General features: G+C 40.1%; 1 protein-coding gene across 2 annotated transcripts; it reads left to right on the top strand.

Annotated features, from left to right (window-relative positions):
- The first annotated feature begins 3,066 nt into the window (after window positions 1–3,066).
- LOC134027918 (tetraspanin-18B) lies at window positions 3,067–18,234 on the top strand. Of its 2 annotated transcripts, none has more exons than XM_062471157.1 (9): window positions 3,067–3,289; window positions 8,991–9,056; window positions 15,128–15,223; window positions 15,578–15,772; window positions 16,337–16,411; window positions 16,611–16,709; window positions 16,874–17,050; window positions 17,158–17,241; window positions 17,542–18,234. In XM_062471157.1, exons 3-9 carry the CDS (start codon window positions 15,161–15,163, stop codon window positions 17,587–17,589), a joined length of 741 nt encoding a protein of 246 aa, XP_062327141.1. In that variant the 5' UTR covers window positions 3,067–3,289; window positions 8,991–9,056; window positions 15,128–15,160; the 3' UTR covers window positions 17,590–18,234. The 2 variants fall into 2 exon arrangements, with proteins under 2 accessions (XP_062327141.1, XP_062327140.1); XM_062471156.1 differs by having other exon boundaries at window positions 8,991–9,065.
- Window positions 18,235–19,000: the final 766 nt, after the last annotated feature.

Raw genomic sequence — 19,000 nt, 5'->3', positions numbered from 1 at the left:
CCCCAGGCCTCATCACTGTTTCTGTCTCTCCTGAATGGACATGAGATCCCTAGTGTTCTGAACAAGCTCTACCAGATGGAGTTTTTCTATAAGATGACTGAACACTGGGGCTCTGTTCAATGGTCTTCAGTGCATTTTTTCCATGATCTTGTACTGTAGGTATCCCACAAGAAATTGTTAACAAAACTTGCTTCAGTGCATACTTTAATTCAAACTTTATTCATAACATATCTGCATTGTTTTATAAAGTGCAATTGTATTTGGAGAGGAAACCGGAAAAGTAAGTGCCCATCATTTTTGTTTCTGAGGAAAAACTGTTCAGTAAGAGAACATTAAAGAAGTTAATTATTAATTATCAGTAGATAAAACAACACGTTCTTGTGAGTTTTTGTTATCTGTATTGAGCTGGCTACTGGTACTTAGTCAATCAGGAAACAAAGCATGGAGAGACTGGGAGGGAACGCCAGATCAACTCACTTGTTTGACAGTGACTAAATGACAGGAAGGCATTTTGGAAGTTGTTCACATGACAGTATGGAACTACCTCTTAGTCATGGTAGATGAGAATGAGGGCATGCATGGATTGTTTATGACATTTATTGTAAAAAAATAAATAAATAACTGCTGTGTCGATCAACTTTTTGCAAGTCTGATGACAAACTGAGAACTGAATTTGTGTGAGCCACTAAATGAAAGAAACCTTTCCCTCCTCTTAAGATTCAAGGTGAATTGTAAAGTGAGTGCCTGTTCCAGGTGTGTGCTTGCGTCTGTGTGTGTTGTGAAAGAAAGGCTCCATCCTTTTGTACATGTCCTACTATATCCTCATACAAAGTCTAGCAGTGAGATAGGGAACCTTTCTGTCAGATAGAAAGCTGTAATGAGAACCAAGATTAAGGCCCTCACTGACAGCTGAGCTGAGTCTGTGTCCGCCAGGTACTGTGTATGCCTGGGCAAGAGATAGGTGGTTTGGTCAGAGAAAGACACACGCACACACACACACATACAGAACAGGGGAGAGGGAGGGACATGGAGCAAGGAAAGAGGTTAGGAGAAAGAGACAGCGAGAGAAAGAGAGGGCAAGCATGTGTCTGTGGTTGAGTGGGGGAGGGGTTTGTATCCTGGCAACTGAGGATGAACAACATTCAGGAAAATGCTTTAAATTGGACTCTTCTACCTTGCCTTTGTATCTACAAATGGAACAATGTCAGGATAGCCTGGTGTGTGAAACCACAAAAGAATGAAAGGTTCTGGTGTTTGGTGTGGTGCACTATCCAGTTTAGGAATTGACAAAACAGATTTGGCATTGAAATAACACTAGCGTTGATAGTGGATAGTGTTCCAGTTGTCCACCAAGCCTCACAAGGCTTTTAAATACATGGACACAGATAACTGACATCACCAAGCCTGTACATTATTGAAAATGGAAAAATATCTCTGTGAGCAATAAATTAAGTTAAGAAGTCTTTTAATCACTTTACGGACTTTGCAGTGAATTAATTGTTCACCAGTGGAAGTGACAAAAAGAAAAGGAGGAAGAAAGATGAAAGAAAGGACAGGCTTTAGAGTCAAAGAGGTTTCAATGGTCTTCATAGGAAGAAGTGAAAAGGAAGGGGAAGGAAGGGGGAAGATTCTGATGGAGTTAAACTGTGTGTACAGAATATAAAAGAATAGTGTACCTGTAGCTTCTGTCTAGAAATATGAGTAAAACAGAGCATGTAATAATCATTCATGGGTCACCTTGTCCTAAGGCATTATTGGGAGCTGTCTCCTTTCGAGGACTGTTAGCCTACCAATATGTTCAGTACAGTCAATTGTTAGAGCTTCACCATGACGTTGTGTTATGCTTTTATGTTTGTCCCTTTTTATTCAGAATCTCCTTTATGCTCTGGTAACTGCATGATGTAAATGTAAGATTTAAAAGTGTTAGTGTTGGCTTGTCATTGGTGCTATTGATACATTTTATCAGCTGAATAGGGGAGGTTTCATTATTCAAATAATTATTTAATATAATGCCGTATGGATCTTTTAAAATGAGTTTTTAGAGATAGAACATTCATTCTTACAATAACTGGTCTTCTGCACATAACATGGATGGATGCCTTTGCAGACCAAAAACAACTTGTGACATGGAGAAAGTGGACTACAAAATAAACATTGAAACTGTTTATCTGATTTGTTTGTTGCCTTCTTATGTTCTTTGCTCACATCTGCTTGCATTTTCTGAAAGTTTGTTTAAACCTGTCAGTAATTTTCCTTTAACATCCAAACTAGAGACCCTCTAAACTTAATGAGTCAGAAAGCCCTGGCTACAAGACTATGGATGCTGTTAATCTGAGAGGAGATTCAGCAAAGAGGAATGTGTCATTTACTTTCTCTATTCGGAGTGAGACTGTAGCAGAGGAAAGGTCAAAGCTCCAAGTCATATTGGATCTACAAATAAGTTCTTAGTTCTTACAATGGAGAATACGACCCCTCACCCACTAAGGGGGAGCTCTGGTTAAAGACTTAATCTCCAGTGTTTTCTTTGAAACCCCCTTTTTCACAAGACAAACTCAAAACGGAACCCATACAGAAAGAACCCCCAGAAGACCGTTTTTATAATTGAAAAATCCATTCACAATGGTCTGTGGTCCGAGTGGAAGTTTTGTGTCCGTTCTTCACAACATGAGTCTGTCAACAGTGTTTGTATCAGACTTTATGAGATGCTTTATAAATTGCATATTAACTTGTAAGGGTTTGACTGGATAATGAGGAACAAGTGAAAGGTTAAGCCAAATGTCATGACCTGAGAGAGAACACAACTGTACAAAGAGTGGCTTGGGTGTCATAAAGCTCCTCGGTATCTTTGAGTGGCCATCTGTGCATCACTTTAAAACCCACATAAAAGAGTAGGTTTGTTATTTTTTTTAGAAAACTGGCTTGCAGAGATGCAAGGACATTACTCATATAATATAATATAAAAGTGCATTGATCTACCTGATCGGAGGAAAACCTTAGATTTTTTTGTCGAGAGGTGGGCGTGAAAGGCAGCTAATTCCCCCACCTTTGGGGTATACCAACGCTGTGAATAACAGATTTGTAGCGCGTGTAGAAAGTATCTCTACATCCAACTAACCGAGAATGCCCATAAAAGTGAACGCTTGTCCTCTGCTAGTGATTCTGGATTTATTAAGTGAAAGCTGGGGGTGCAGGATATAAACATTTTGGATACAAATCATCACTCAGTCTTGTCATCAATTTCTTAGCAATATTTTTGGATTCTCACTTTTTCGTGGAGGGACAGGGCACGGTAAGTTTGCACGGCTCTGCTTGATCGATAGGCTAGCGTTATATTGCGTGCTTAAACTGCATTTAACGATTAAGCCCCGCTACGATATAATTTCGAGAGTTCTAGCTTTTAAATGTCATGTTTTACAGACTATAACCACACTGATAACATAGTTAAATACCAAATACCACCCTGTGCATGGTGTCCGCTTTTGAAAACATGAATTGATAATACAATTGAAATGAACCTCGAAGGCTTCTTGGATTTTGGTGTGCTGTCATGAATAATGCATTCAAACAGTGGTATTCAATATAAATAATAACTTACTCTATCATTTCTAAAATAATTCTTGAATGAAAAAGCTTCGGCAACGAGCAGAGTCTCAAGAGGGGTTTCAAATAATCCGTGCCGTTTGACCATATTGGGCTAAAATGTGGCTCTTTAAAAGGACTTCTTAGATTAAACTGGTCATTGCATGATAAGTTTTATTCACACAAAAACATACATTTAGTTCAATTGGAGTGATCAGATTAAAGACATCTCAGAGTCAATGGTGAATGAATAGCTTAACCCAGACAGACACAAATTTACTTCTTGGAGCACCCTTGGGTTTGATGGGTAAATAAGTTGTTGTGAGTTGACAGAAAGGTGAGCAAGGAGGAGTGGAAATGGAGGGAATACTGGAACTGGTCTGTGGGTGGGGTCTCCAGCTGAGGCACCAGTCCCCTCCTGTGACTTAACAGATTCACTGGCAGAACGAGAGGAAGGACTAGTGAGAGATGTAATTTATCTACAGTATACTGTAATTTACAATACTACATTTGGTATTCAGTCTCAATCTTTTTTGTCTCTATCACTCTCTTTCACGCTCTTCCTCTCATTCTCTCACAGACAGGCACACACACACACACACACACACAAACAGACTCCTGTGTGTAGCAGCACCTGGAGCTGTATAATAAAACGGTTTAAGTTGATTACACACTCTGTCACTGGAGCCATGAAGGCTGGGGAGCACTGGAGCCCTGAAGGCTGGGGAGCACTGGAGCCCTGAAGGTTGTGCTGGTGTGAGTACAAAAAGCCTTGAGATGTATGAGTATCAGTAGAGCAGGACAGCCAACCTGTAAAGAGGTAAAAAGACTAAAGGTTCTGCTGTCTTTTTAGGATGGTCAAGTCGTTACAATGATTCATTTATCATCATTCAAAGAAACCATGCATGGTGTAGCCCTAGTAGTCTATCTATACTAGTGGACTGTCCAGAACTTATATTTTTATTGACTGTGTTATTTAATTTTAGATTTTATACAGCAATGTATTCTAAGAAAATAGTAAAAATGTATTGAGTAAGAGTGTGTTTTGAATAATGGAATAACAGCCAAAGCCATACAAATGTTTAGGCTTATTTGAACTGAATGTGCCTTTCAGATCTATGTGTTCAAACACATGGATGCTTTCTGTTTAGTGAGGATGACATTATCTTCAACAAAGCATTCCATCCTGTGATGTTTCTGAGTTGAACTGTCATAACTGCTCTAGAAACGACTGCCTTTAGTTTAGTTTTTTTGGGGGGCAGGCTGAACACTGGGTTGCTTGTGTGATCAAAACAGAATTGTATTGCCTTATTTTTAAAAGTCAGACATTAACACTTAAGCAAGAGCTTTGACAGATACACATTTTCAAAGCAATTAGCTTTTTAGAAATCCTATGCACCTTGAAGACAGGGTGAACTTGGTGGCTTTCAGATGCAGGCTCTCGACAAGTCTGAAGTTTCATGCATTTAGCAAATTAAGCCACACTGAAAGTGAAGGGCACGTTCAGCTGTCTTTGTGTGAAACAGCATGTGAAAGCATACCTGCCTGTGTCCAGGTGGAGCTGAATGAGAGACGCTGACTCACATGATCCTGCTGGTCCATCTGCCACACTTGTCGAGCTATACAAATGTGCATTGTCTATTCTTGGACTCTCAGCGTGGTCATTGCCTGCCTGGACCTAACCAGTGAAGCACCATAGGGGCAGAGGTCCTGAAAGACTAGATGGCCAATTACACCTCCCCCCCCCCCCCCCCAGAAGAATCAACACAGGGACGGCCTGAAGGAAGCAGGCTGCTGTGACTGGGCTACAGCTGTGAGGGTAGACCTTCAGTCAGGACTCTTGGCATTGAGAGCTTCTAATTAGAAGAATATTTAGGTGGAGAAGCTGCAGTGACTGCATTTGAGCAGTAGCAACGCTACATGTGTTCTGTCTTTGACTAAAAGCTGCCACAAAGATGGGACCACAGGTGGTGTGAAAGGACTAAAGCGGTCTTCAAATGCAACAAATCAAGTCATCATTAACAGGTATATTAATATTGAGATAGTTTGCTATAGCTTGACAATAGGCAATCCACTGTTGAGGAAATGTCCATCCTTTTTACAAACCTTTCTTATCATGTATTAACATAGACTATGGTAAGGATATACAACGCTAATGTCTAAGCTGTTTCAGGGTCTTCTAGATTTAATGGGATTAAATACAGCTAAATTGAATTAAAAGCAGATGGTCACCCCAGGCCCCTTACAGACAGACCCCACCCACCCCCCATGAACTGCACCCACCACTGTTTTGTCACTGTCTGGCAGCTTGGCGACTACGGCATCCACCCCCACCCCCACCTCTTGATCACTAGGCCTTTCAAAGGCAACGTACATAACAAATGTAAATCCGTCTTGCACATCTCAATTGAAATGTGTTTTTATCTCTCTGTCTGGCTGCAAATGTTCAATATATATTCAAAACACAAATGTAAAACTCCACAAAATGTTTTAAGACATTCATACATTTTCTCTTTATTGCCTAAATCAATACTTGTTGAGTTGACATTATTGTCTGTCTGTTCTTTTTGTGCTCTGAAAATCTTGATGTTTGGATTTTGGATTAAATGTTTGTAACATTTGTAATCTTCTCATGCAAAATCTCTTGAGAAAAATTGTGTCATTTAGCAGACAGCTTTATCCAAATCAAGTACAAGAAGTTTGTCTATGATTTGCATTCCTGTCATTGTCAGTAGAGCTAGTTCTTGTTCTTACCGAGGTATTGGTAGGAACAAGTGCTCTCAACAGTCAAAATACTACATCGTAAACATATTCACATACATGACGTGATGATACAGTATATTAGTGAAGGGATCTCCCAGTATGGCCACTTTGATAGAACGGTAAATAATCTTTCTCGATTTTCCAAGTTTATTTTCCAAAAAAACAAAACCAGATGGTGCTGGCTGTTATGACATTTTATTTTTTTCAAAGCAGAACCATCCTTGCAAGAGTTTTCTGCTCTTTGTGTGGTCCTAGTTAGACCAGACTTGCTTGTTGGAATTTGCAGTTCAGTTACCTTAGAGGTTTAAGTTATATGCTTCAACCAGACACAAACACATGCTGCAAGGTGATTGTGCCCAGTCACCCATAAAAAAATATTAATCATAAATCATGATTTTCTTACTGTACAGGAATTAAGCGATTACCCTTTTTCCATAAGCCCCATTTAGGTTTTAAGATTTGTATGTAAGTCTGTTATTTAAAGCCTGCAACACTGACCCAACTTCAATCCTAATTTTTATGCAATGTGTGTTTGACCTCACTTTACCCTTTCCTTTCTTCTCTGTTCCTCTCACACCATTTATGACATCCACCTCTTGAGGATCTAGTTTAATTGAATCCCCAGGGGCCCTTATGCCAACATTTTTTTCCCTTTTTTGCTCTTATCCCTTCCTTTCTTTTCCCCTTCTTGCACTCACTCTCTCGCTCTCTCCCCAGCACAGGTCTTTACTTCCATCTCTCAAGCTTAAACTTGATTTGATGACAGATGTGCAGACACAAAAGGGTACAATTGACACCAACAGATTTTATGTCTTCAAATATTGAAAAGAAAGAATTGTACACCAGGTGGTGTTTTGTTGTCAAAAGCAAGGTTTTCAAAATCCTCCGATTCCACAGATTTCTTCTTAGGTTATAGCAGATAATGGCAATGCTGAGATCTAGACAAAACCTTACTGGTGGAACACGTGTGAAGTGATAACACTTTGTTTAACTGAAAGGTGTTTATTGAAGCAAAAGAGCGGGAGCAGGCTTTGCCTTTAAACCCATTCCCAAAAGAGTGTGAGGGCAGGTTATTTTCTACCTGGTATGCCTCTATGACATGTGACTCTAGAGCACTTGTATGGTACAAGCTTGCTGCTTTAGATGTATTAAAAGGTAAACGAATATGGATTGAGTCACTGTTAGATTACCGTAACCTTGCGTGACTCCTGAGCCATCTGTCAACTATCATCGCTCATTAGAGAATGTGAGGGAGAGAAAGAGGGTAGAAGTCCTGGTACCAACTATCTGTTTTCCACAGATGAGTCATCAGCCTTCTGTTTGACAGCCCTGTCAGATACTGCCAACAACAACCTGTAGCTTCTGCTGTGGGTCTGTCCAAACACCAACCATTTAGTTTCATTTAGCCCAATGGAATAAAGAGATGGCTGCAGATACATTTTTGTAATTTTACTGTAGATTTCGTGTGTCATTGAAAGTGTCCAGAGTGACAGACAATACTGTATTTTTGTGTTGGTTTCTATAGAAACCCCATATTTGTTGTTGGTACAGTCTGAACTCATTTACCTCATAACTTCCATTTACCTCAAAGTAACATTCTGATTGGGTCAGCTTGAATTGCAGCATTTATCTCAGTGTTAATTCTATGTCAACTGTCAACACTGAAAAGAGAGACATTGATTGCATGCAAGTGCCAAATCAGGAATTAATTATATCTATTTTAGTACCACAAGTGTTTTCAGGCTTTTGGTATACAGAAAAGTATTCAGAAAAGAAGGCACCCACTGTTCTGTAGGAACCAGGTTTGACATTGGGTCTTTTTTACATTATGTTAAAGATGTATTAATAATTTATTCAGTCTTATTTGCAAGAGAAATGGGAAAGGGTTCATTCATCTTTCTTTAATGTATAATAGTTGGCAAGATCAACAGTAAAGCACCACAATAAAGAGATGCCTGCAGCTCAATAGTGAGTCATTGTTAGTTTTTGCATTATAATGGCTCTATACAAATAAGAACAAAAAAGGATAGATGCCTCATCCTTGTCCCATGAAGCACTAAGTATATATTTTGGGGCTAAACATTTCCCTTAACTCCTTTCATATTGTCATCTCATATTGCATGATAGCTATTGAGATTTCATTTGATAAAAAGACACATTTACATTTAGCAGACGCTCTTATCCAAAGCGACTTACAGCAAGTACAGGGACATTCCCCACAAGGCAAGTAGGGTGAAGTGCCTTGCCCAAGGACACAACGTCATTTTGCACAGCCGGGAATCCAACCGGTAACCGTCAGATTACGAGCCCGACTCCCTAACCGCTCAGCCACCTGACTCCCTACGATTTAATGGGAAAACAGTTTTATACTGTTGGTTTCTTCTACTGAATGTTATTTTGCCTGGATCATACTGTACGTCTTTGCTGTACCAGAGGTTATGGAGGAAATAAAGAGCATAGTGGATTTAGATGCTTTTCTCTCCAGCATATATTGAGTGAACAAATAGTTCCATGTAGGCTCTTGGGTTCAGAACATTTTAGTTCACACTGTAATTGGCTCTGTTAACCAACAGAGCGAATTAGAGACATCATTACATAATTAAAATTAAAAAAATTACTTAAACCATCCTTCTCTGTCTTGTCCACAGCTGAGGTTGAAGGCTGAAGAGAACATCTATCCCAAACCTCAATTTGAAACCAAGAGCCAAAAACAGGTACATATGGTATGGTGCTTTCTGTTGCTTTTCAATCATACACCATCAAACACAAACATTGATTCACCCATGCATTCTCATTTATAAGCACATTTCCAACAGCCTTGAAAATTAACACTTTACCTTGATACCAGAGATACATTATCATTGATTCAGCCGTGGAGGTGATTGACTACATTGTCAAGCTGCTTTGGCCCATCTCCTTGTGTGGATCAATACAGCTCTGATGGATACTGTATGGCTCAGCCTTGGATTCAGTGAAACAAATGTAGATTTATATAAACCCTTCAGGTCCTCTTTAACATTTGTCTGTTAATGTCATTGACAAGAGGGACCTTCATTCTGCAGTAAGTTCTGCTTAAGTACAAGTTGTAAAGTTCCCTGAGAAACAACTTGGTGAACTCATAAACACTGGAGTTGATGTTCTGAAAACTATTGTTTTGTGGCTTTGGTCAACTGACAATGATCTAACAGCACAAATACATTTTGTTTGTCATATAGTACCATTTTGCTAGAACAATAGTGTTGCTATGTTAGGATAACTGAGTTATTGACATCATCGTTGTTTACCTTCTAGATCTGAAAAAATAAGATAAATTATAGTGTCGGCTATATCTCAGACTTCAACTGACATGTTGGTGGAAAAAACATTTTCTTGGGCAACAATTGGTCACTGACTTTCCCTATGAATCTTGCGTATCTGACAGCCGTGGTCGGTGTATATTTCCTCCGTTTTCAGACACATACTGACAGCAGCAGTGATATACATTGTGCCTTAATATCATTGACTTGCTCTGCTTTCAGCTTTGACACACTGTCACATTCACACACTTTCACATGTGCTTGTACTTGCGCACACACGTGCACACACATACATACATACACACACACACACAGTGTTATTGTATCTAGCCATGGCAGATGGTGGGTTGTTAGTATGGAGTGCTTGTGAACATGACTGTTCAGTTGCAGCCCTCATTCTACACTCACACCAGCCTTCTCTCCTGCTGGACCCCTGTTTTCAACCACAGTGCCGTGTGTCTTGGAGAGAGAAATAAGAGGGGGAAAGGAACTGTTAGAGAGATAGAGAAAGTAAGGGGAAGAGAGTGAAAGGGAGGCACTTTCTGTCAACATGAATCTGGCCTAACAGGCTGGAAGAATCACGCTGTGTCAGGGGCAACTCACTAAAACATGACATGTTTGCCAATATTGAATTTGGGATTGAGTGTTTTTAGGCATGTTGGAGCCTGTGCTTCAGCTCAAAGGCAAGCATGTGGTCAATTATTTACTTTATATAAAGTGATGCTGGTTAGAAACGATTCCTGCTCTGTTTTGTAAGAAAAATCATTCACTTTGCTCAGGGGTAAGAATATGTAGAGTTTTAGATTTGGTGAACTCAGATAGTTGTAATATCAAATCGGTTTTGGCTCAAAGTCACTTAAATCAATGTCAATGGGATATCCACACCTAATTCCTCTAAGACACCTCTATGGTCGGGGTACTAACATGCCTCATTCAGGGACAGACACCCTTAGCTAAATGAATCCCAGTAAATGTGTGAGATTTACACAGTCCTGTAGCTGGCTAGCAAGCTTCTTTTTTAGAGAGAAGCAGATGAGGTGTCTGGTCTTGATGAATGAACTGCATTATATCTGGCGATTAATCAGCCATCGATCTGTCGTGTAGAGACCTTGTTTCGTCTTGCAGAATGTGACGAGTGATATGTTTCAGCAAGCATATTAAAGTGCTACCACAATTTGTGCTAACTTTTAAGCCATCTTGTCTTTGTTTGTTGTCTTTGCCTTGGTGGTTAGGGTCAGTATGCAGATAAACATACAATGTGCCAAAAGTTCAATGACCTTGTCCTCATTGGCTCAGCTGTGTACAATTCTATGGGGAATCAACTTGGAGGATACATTTTACAATTTGGAAGGTGCCTGGTTGTCAGGTACTAGATTGGGTTGCTGGTGTTGTAGTGAAGCTACAGTTGTGGCAATCTCATACAGATGTCATGCAGATGATTATGTTATGATATTATGATTATTGTTGAATATAGGAACTTATATTCCTTCCTCCAGTCTTGATATACAGTGTTCTGTTTGCTAGGAACTGTGAGTAAAGCAACCATGCCACGCTTATTTCCCAGTCCTTAGCCTTATCAAAGTCAGCAGTACTCGACAGTCCTTGCTGATTGATTAGCTTACTCTCTCCAAAAGGTGGAGGAATTAGAAGCAGATCAAACAGGACAGGCTGAAGTCTCCTGAGGGCTAGACTCCTCCTGGCCTCTTCTCCACATTTGTGACACCTTACTGCTTAACATTCAACACACCGTGCAGCACAGCCTCGGAGCTCCCTCCACTCCTGCTCATTTGTGCTGCAGAAATGGACAATATGTCGACCTCCAGCAAAACCTAGCTAGTTTTACACCTTCACAATGGCGTCCATTTTTTGTAGTTCTCTTACTAGATCATTTGATATCTGTCCCACTGGTCTATTTCTGTTTATGAAGTGAACCGGCAGACTATCAGAGGCAGTGCTGGCCTTTGCTATTGGCTCTGACAACAAACTCAGGTGCCTTGCAAATAGACGAGAGCCATTGAGACACACTGTAGATAGAGAGAAAGGCAAATAAAAGTGAAGAGGAAAGTTAGCATAACTTAAGACCTCTTCAGGGGGTTCGCTTTTCAACTCTTTTTAAGATTTATCCAATAAAGTATCTTTGATTAATGTTGTTGTAACTGATCTCTGCCAATGTATCCTATCCTGATATATACAGTATCAGGAACTGGCTAATAACAAAGGGGAAGATGGAAAGGGATCTGTCAAATCTAATAACAATGTTGAGCTTTAAACCTATAACTGCAAAAATATTTTATTTGCATTAACCTTGACTTCTGAGGATAGATAACCCTTGGTATTGGCCTGTGCAGTACATGTTTGAGATCATTTTGAGCAAATAAGATATCTGTAGGAGACATGTCTGTCTGTAGGGGACAGCCAAAGTGCTATCATAATGCCAGACATCACCAAATCACAAAGGTGGATCTTTAGTATTGTATAGTTTTTAATTTTCTTTGGAATGGTGCCTTAACCCAAACAACGAGTTTAAACTCCCCATGGAAAAGTTTTGGGGAATACATTTTTACATTAGAATTTGATGGCAAAAATATGTCTGGATAACGACAGAAAGCCTACAGGCAAAGCTGGAAATGATTGCCTTTGATGTTAAGCTAATGTAATAAAGCTGCTGTAGAACAGTGTTTATTCCAGGAAAACAAAAATCTCCTCCAGTTCTCACACTAGACCTAAACCAACGCAAGGGAAACATGGATGGAACATTAGGTAACACCAGGCAATGTACTGTATTGTAAACACTCTAGAACACCACCATATCTGGAATCAGTGGTCCAAACAAAGTATGACTGCATACTGCTTGTACTATATGCTTGTTTAACTATGTTTAAGTATGAATGTCCATATTCTATGTGCTGGAAAAGTATTGATTGAGTCTGAACAAAGACACACATGTAGCCTATCTACACAACATACAATATTTCCTACTAGGTCTCCAATGTCATTTTTTCACCAGCATTGCTTTCGCATTAAGGCTATGGGAGGTGGCTTCAGGGTCTAGTCCAGCAGGACTTCCACCAACACCTTCACCATATGCTTTGCCGAGGTACTGTCCTGATGGATGAAGGCAATCTGGATCCAATGTTTCTCCTGCGCTGAGGGAAAATTCTTCTTGTGTACACAGCACTTCCTCCATGGCCTCACCTCAGCCCCCACTGACAGAGTGATTTATTGAACAGGAGCCTGTACTACCAGTCACTTCTTATTGAAAATATATGGTCGCACACCCTATGGAGAAACCTCAAGCGGCCTTATACTGGTCTCCAGTTGCAGTGGGTGGATGCTGACTTTGCAGTACTGGGCTACTGGTGTGAATGCTCCATATGAGGACATGTCTTGCCCAATTACTCTGGGAACGTTAGTCGTGCTTTGAAAAATATTAGTCACCTATTACATATTAGACTTCAGAATACCCTCTCAAATGAACATGCCCCCAGAAATTGTAATACTCTTAAGGAAGATATCAAAGGTCCTTGTGGAGGAGTTAAGGTATTAATTCTTTCAGGTAGTAAAGGTATATTGAATTCAATTCAGTTCATTTTATTAATCATAAAGGAAATTCAAGAAATGAACTGGTGAACCCAGCAAACAATCAATCTAGGTATATTCTAGGTCATATAATGTATGTGTACACCACACCGTGGCACACACACCTAAGCCTTAAACACACACAAAGACACAAAACCACACATTTACAGCCTGGCAGACTGAGCTCCACACCTGAGGGACCTCCAGTATTGCAGCACAGGAAACAGCTCTTGGGAGAAGAGGGCTGGAGGATTATTGAATTATTCCAGAGCAGCTCTCCGTGACTGGAGAGGACCATAGGAAGAGGGAATTATTTGTGGCGATCCTCTATGTGGCCCTGTTAAATCGTCCAGCTGCCCCCAGACCTATTTTTGAAAGGAGCCACAGCTGCAAATGAAGACTGTAGTGGTGCTGTGTGTGTGCAAGTGCATGTATGTGTGTGCGTATGAAGAAAATTCCCCATACACTTGGCTCTTTGGAGCCAAATCTGGCTCCAAAGAGGTACAATTATCTTGAGTGCACTGTCAGTCATAGAGTCTGCATTTAATTGCAGCAGGAGAGGGGACACCCAGTGTTACTTCATTAGAGTAAGAGCACTACACTGGGCAGATATTGTCCAAATGGGCAGTAAATACACACTGACAAAGCTGAGCCTGGACCCACAAAGAGGACACTGGGAATGGTCATTAATTACTGGTATTAACAAGTAGGTCAACATGTCTGCTGTTAGAAAGCAATTATTGGTATATTGGTCAAAAACAAATGTGCCAAATACAAGTAAATTTCAAATGTTGATGATGAACGGTCTGCGCTAAAGATATGTTTCAAATTTCAGGGATACATTTCTTCAAAGCATGTATCAATAGGCTTCTCTCAAGCCACCTAAACAACAGATTACTATAATGTAAATCTGATATGAATACTGGGGGTGACAACTAAACACTTCTAAATGGATATTGGCGTGTTTTCGATAGTCCAGGGCTCTGTGTGCCTTTGAGAAGGTGTGAAACATGCTGTTGTGGATTCAACAGGAACATTTTGCACGTCTCAGTAGTTGTGTCATTTTGCATGTCCCAGTTTTGACTCAGATGTGACAGGTGGCAGTGTCTTGGCCAGCCCTGGTAAACACCATCAGGACTGCAAAAGCACAGTTGGTTTTCTTCTCACTGCCACTGACTGGGCACTTGCAAAACATCTCCTCACCCACCTACACAGTCACACGCGTCACCATGTGTCATGGTGTCCATACAAGGACACTCAGGGATAGTGTCAGGTGTACATAATTGTGTGTGTGCGCATGTGTGTTAGTGTGTCACTGTGGGGACCAGTGCCTCCCTGGACTTTTACATTCTCACTTTTCTTTGCATCACTGGTTGCTCAAGGACAGCTGCATGCACTCCCTGCTTTTCCCCACTCCGCAGAGAGAATGCTGTAGTGCTCTTAGAAGCTTAAAAAGCCTTCCTCAAATCTTCTGCTGGGAAGTCACAAATGGTTAGACTCAAACATGCTCACCCATCAACATGCTATTGACAAGACTACTCTTCAACGCTGTTGCCAATAACAGGCAGAATAAAATACAAAATACTAACATACACATTGGTATTTTTGAAAATTGGAATAGATCAACACACTGACATACATCCATTATGCGAAGATGATCATTTTTGAATAGGATAGTGTCAGGCTTTTAAATGGAATCTCAAATGTCTGAGCAGATATGTTTTTGTGCTGTACATTTCTCTCTTATCAAACCCACAGCTATGCACTCATCATGCTTTTCATGCTCCATTGTCAAACAAGTGACTCATTAAGTTTTGTGACACTGCAGTATGTGGTTGTTCTTAACCACTGATTTGCTCTCTTGTGTTCTACTTCATCAGTAACAGCCCAGATTTTGTGTGTGTCTCCAGGGGTGCGGGGAGGCTTCAGCAAGAGGCTCAGCCATGGAGGGGGACTGCCTCGGTTGCATCAAGTACCTCATGTTCATCTTCAACTTCTTTATCTTTGTAAGCACGCCACCATAATACATGCCATTTTCTGTCAGCAGAGTAATATCTTATTACCAATCATGGTACATTGAGAACAGTTCATACAGCACAGATAGAAGCTTAGCTTAAGTAAAATATTGCTAAGAAGCAGGGTTTGAAAATATTGGATTTAAGCAATCCAAAAAACTCCACATCCTGTTGATAATGTACTGCAGGTTGTTTCGAAATGTGCTCATCTTGCTCTTTCTTGTACCCGTTCAATAAAAATAGGGACCTGGAAAGGGAGGTTGTTTTTGGAAAAGGAACACTTATCATGTACCTTTCTGAACTGCACATCAATTTGATTGGCTTCCCGTCTCCCTTCTCCTCCAGTTAGGTGGCTCCTTTCTGTTGGGGGTGGGGGTGTGGGTGCTGGTGGACCCAATGGGATTTAGGGAGATAGTTGCGGCCAACCCTCTGCTCTTCACGGGGGTCTACGTCATCCTGGCCATGGGGGGCATGCTCTTCCTGCTGGGATTCCTGGGCTGCTGCGGAGCCATCCGGGAGAACAAGTGTCTGCTGCTCTTTGTAAGTCACCTGTTTGATGAGAATTTTTTCATGAAAATCATTTAAAGAACCTGTGAGATACACCCTGCTCTCTCAAATTATAGTTTCATTAAAGTGTCTGCTAAATAAATAATATATACTACTGGCAAAGTGGTCAGAGGTGGGTAGGAGTTTCCTGAGTCATTTTCCCATTTGTAACCAGTAGGACAATACAAAGGACAAGTCTGCCATCTAGGGGAATGTTATCTCAATGCAGTAGAGATCAGAATTGAACCTGAAGTATAAATAAAAAATATATTTATAAATAATATATTGCTTCTACTGCTTAATTTATATCCCTACTGGATGGGATGGATAGGATGTAAGCACTGCCTAATCAAAGATGTTACCCGCCAACCTTTAGTACCCTTTGTGTTGTACTTACATGCACTTCTGGCTACTTTCTAGAAATATGAAGGTGTCTCACGTAAATTACTAGAAAAATAAATGGAAAGTGTGTTGTTGACCATATACATTCATTTTTAAAATCCAGGCTGAATAATTAATACAGTTTATATTCTGATTTTGCAACTTTGCTTTTTTCAGTTCTTCTTGCTCATTCTCATCATATTCCTGGCAGAGCTGGCGGCGGCCATTTTGGCCTTCATATTCCGGGAGCATGTAAGTGTTTATTACTCTTAATTGGGATAAGGCAAAAAAAAAATATTACACTCATTACAACATACCATCACTGTATTGTAGTGCCATTCATTTACCTTTTTCACCAACCTGGAAGTAGTACAACATGGTTCAGTACTACGGACTTGTCCTGTAGATCGAGGTCAGTGTCTAGCCCATGTCTGTGTCTCTGTGAGATCAGCTGACGAGGGAGTACTTCACCCGGGAGCTGAAACGCCACTACCAAGGTCACAACAACACTGAAGTCTTCACCTCCACATGGAACGCCATAATGTCCACGGTAGGAAAGGATATGGATAAATGGCTAAAACTACATACATTATTAGAGTTGAATAATTCATGCCTTCAAGATGATAGGCCTACCTCAATACTAAGGACAAATACACAGGAAGATTTCTTTTTCATGCACCTAATTACCCTTACTTAATAAAACTCCCTCTGCAGTTTGACTGCTGTGGGGTGAATAGCCCTGAGGACTTTGAGGAAAGCCTCTTTAGACTGCTCAACCCCAACAAGATGGTTCCTGAGGCCTGTTGCCAGAGAAACAGTCACCCTGGAGATGTAGAGTACATCAGCAGAGAGGAGTGTGTGAGTGGGAGCATGGCGTTTCGCCACAACAAGGTCAGAGTCTTAAGATATGTACACCCACGCACAAACACACATTTACTTCCTTTTATGGGTTAATAACCTTGTTTTCCTCATGTCTGTGTATCCTGGTAATCCTTCAGGGTTGTTATTCTGCAGTGGTGGATTATTTTGAGACGTACATCTATATGGCAGGAGGCTTGGCCATTGTTGTGCTGACAATAGAAGTATGTTCAAAAAAGTATTTCTTTGTATTTATGATACATAAAAAAATATGTCATAACCTTGTTCTTGAAATACCATCGGTATATACAACATGTATTTTCTGGAATATGTATTAAATACAATAGAAAATAATAATGTTGCCATAGTTGCATGAGTCCACCCTGTGGACATTTAAGGTAAGCCATACACTTTTCTGCTGTGAAGACACAATTCCATGCGATATAGAACTGAATGGGTTAGCTACCTTCTCTGAAAACCCAGTATAACCCCTCCTAATCTTTCCTCTCTCATTCTTTCCTCAGCTCTTTGCTATGGTATTTGCCATGTGTTTGTTCAGGGGCATCCAGTAGCCCCTCCCCCAGACACAACAAAATAACAACGATGAGAGGAATACAAAAGAGAATGGATATAAAAACACGTGTAGAATATAAACCAGATGTATATGTACATCATTTGTCTTTGTATGTTTGTTTTTTTTGTGATGTGGCGATGAGTGACTGGGGTTTTTGGACTTTACAGCTGGACCTTGGGGTTACTGTTGAAGACACAATAGATAAACAGCGTCAGGTGAAAATACAATGTGAATGAACTAATGCTCGAACTGGTAATCACCAATGCTGGGATTGAATTTTTGACTAGAACTACAGCATTATCAACGATTGAGTTCCAGGTTTCTAAATGTTCAAATACGCTGCAGCACAGTAAAAAGTCTCACAGCAGAGTCAGTTGTAATTGCACAGTCAGTGTATTACAACAGCTATTTATTTTATTGCGTTATTTTTTAAGAGCACTGTCAATAAGCTTGGCTCTTGGTGCGTCTGTGTCCTCTAAAAAATAAAGGTTTTTCACCAAACCTGTGCTACAACAAAGCAAGTTGTTCCAAATGTCCAAAAGAACTTTGAAGCACAGCCATTGCACTGTGTAGTATTATTGCAATTCTGAAATGTACTGTACAGAATATGTCAAATAAATATTTGTGAGTGTGTGTGCATGTGTGTGTGTTTTCTTAAAACCTACTCATTGTACATTGTGTAGTGATGTTCATTGCAACAGTGGTAATTAAATGGGATTTTGAGTGAGATGTTTATTTCTGTATTTGGCCTGAAGTATATGTAAATGTAATTGATTGATATTAAAATAGTTTCCGTGATGTGTGATTTAATTTTATTAGTAAACTTTGAAACTCAGTTTAACCCTGTGATTTAACAGTCACTCCTCTAATTTCTTATTAATGTAAAGAAAAGTGTTGCCCCATAAAAGAAAGAAAAAAATCTGAAAGTGGGGAGGTTTGGCCATTAGTGTTAGGCCTATCTACAGTATACTTGATCGGGGACTTTGCAAGGATGACAGAATTACAGCAAACTTTCGGTACCTTCCTACTTGGTTTCCATAGATTTGATACACAAATATCGAGTCAAGACCAGTTCTTGAAAACAAAAGTGATACATTAAGCACTTCATTTTTGAAGCTGACAGTTTAAAAGAGTCAAAATCATGTTCATTGATTTCTAATCTCCTTCTAGACAAATGTTGGGAAAAGTAGTTATTCGTCTATGTAATAGAATAGCTGCGCTATATCTTGGACTGGTTTTGTCACACTTTGTTGACGGAGGTAAGTTTTGTTCCTGAGATATATTTGAGTTTTTGTCCAGTCATATTTTGCATGTGCAAAATTTCACTTTAATGCTTTGCAGTAGAGGTCCTGTCGAAGCCTGGAGAATTGGTAAATCTACCGTGCATGTACCACTATGAGGACCATAGC

This window comes from Osmerus eperlanus, chromosome 10, assembly GCF_963692335.1.
Source record: "Osmerus eperlanus chromosome 10, fOsmEpe2.1, whole genome shotgun sequence".
Taxonomy (NCBI): Eukaryota; Metazoa; Chordata; class Actinopteri; order Osmeriformes; family Osmeridae; genus Osmerus; species Osmerus eperlanus.
The sequence above is the reverse complement of the archived record's forward strand: the minus strand, read 5'-3'. Positions and strand labels throughout refer to the sequence as shown.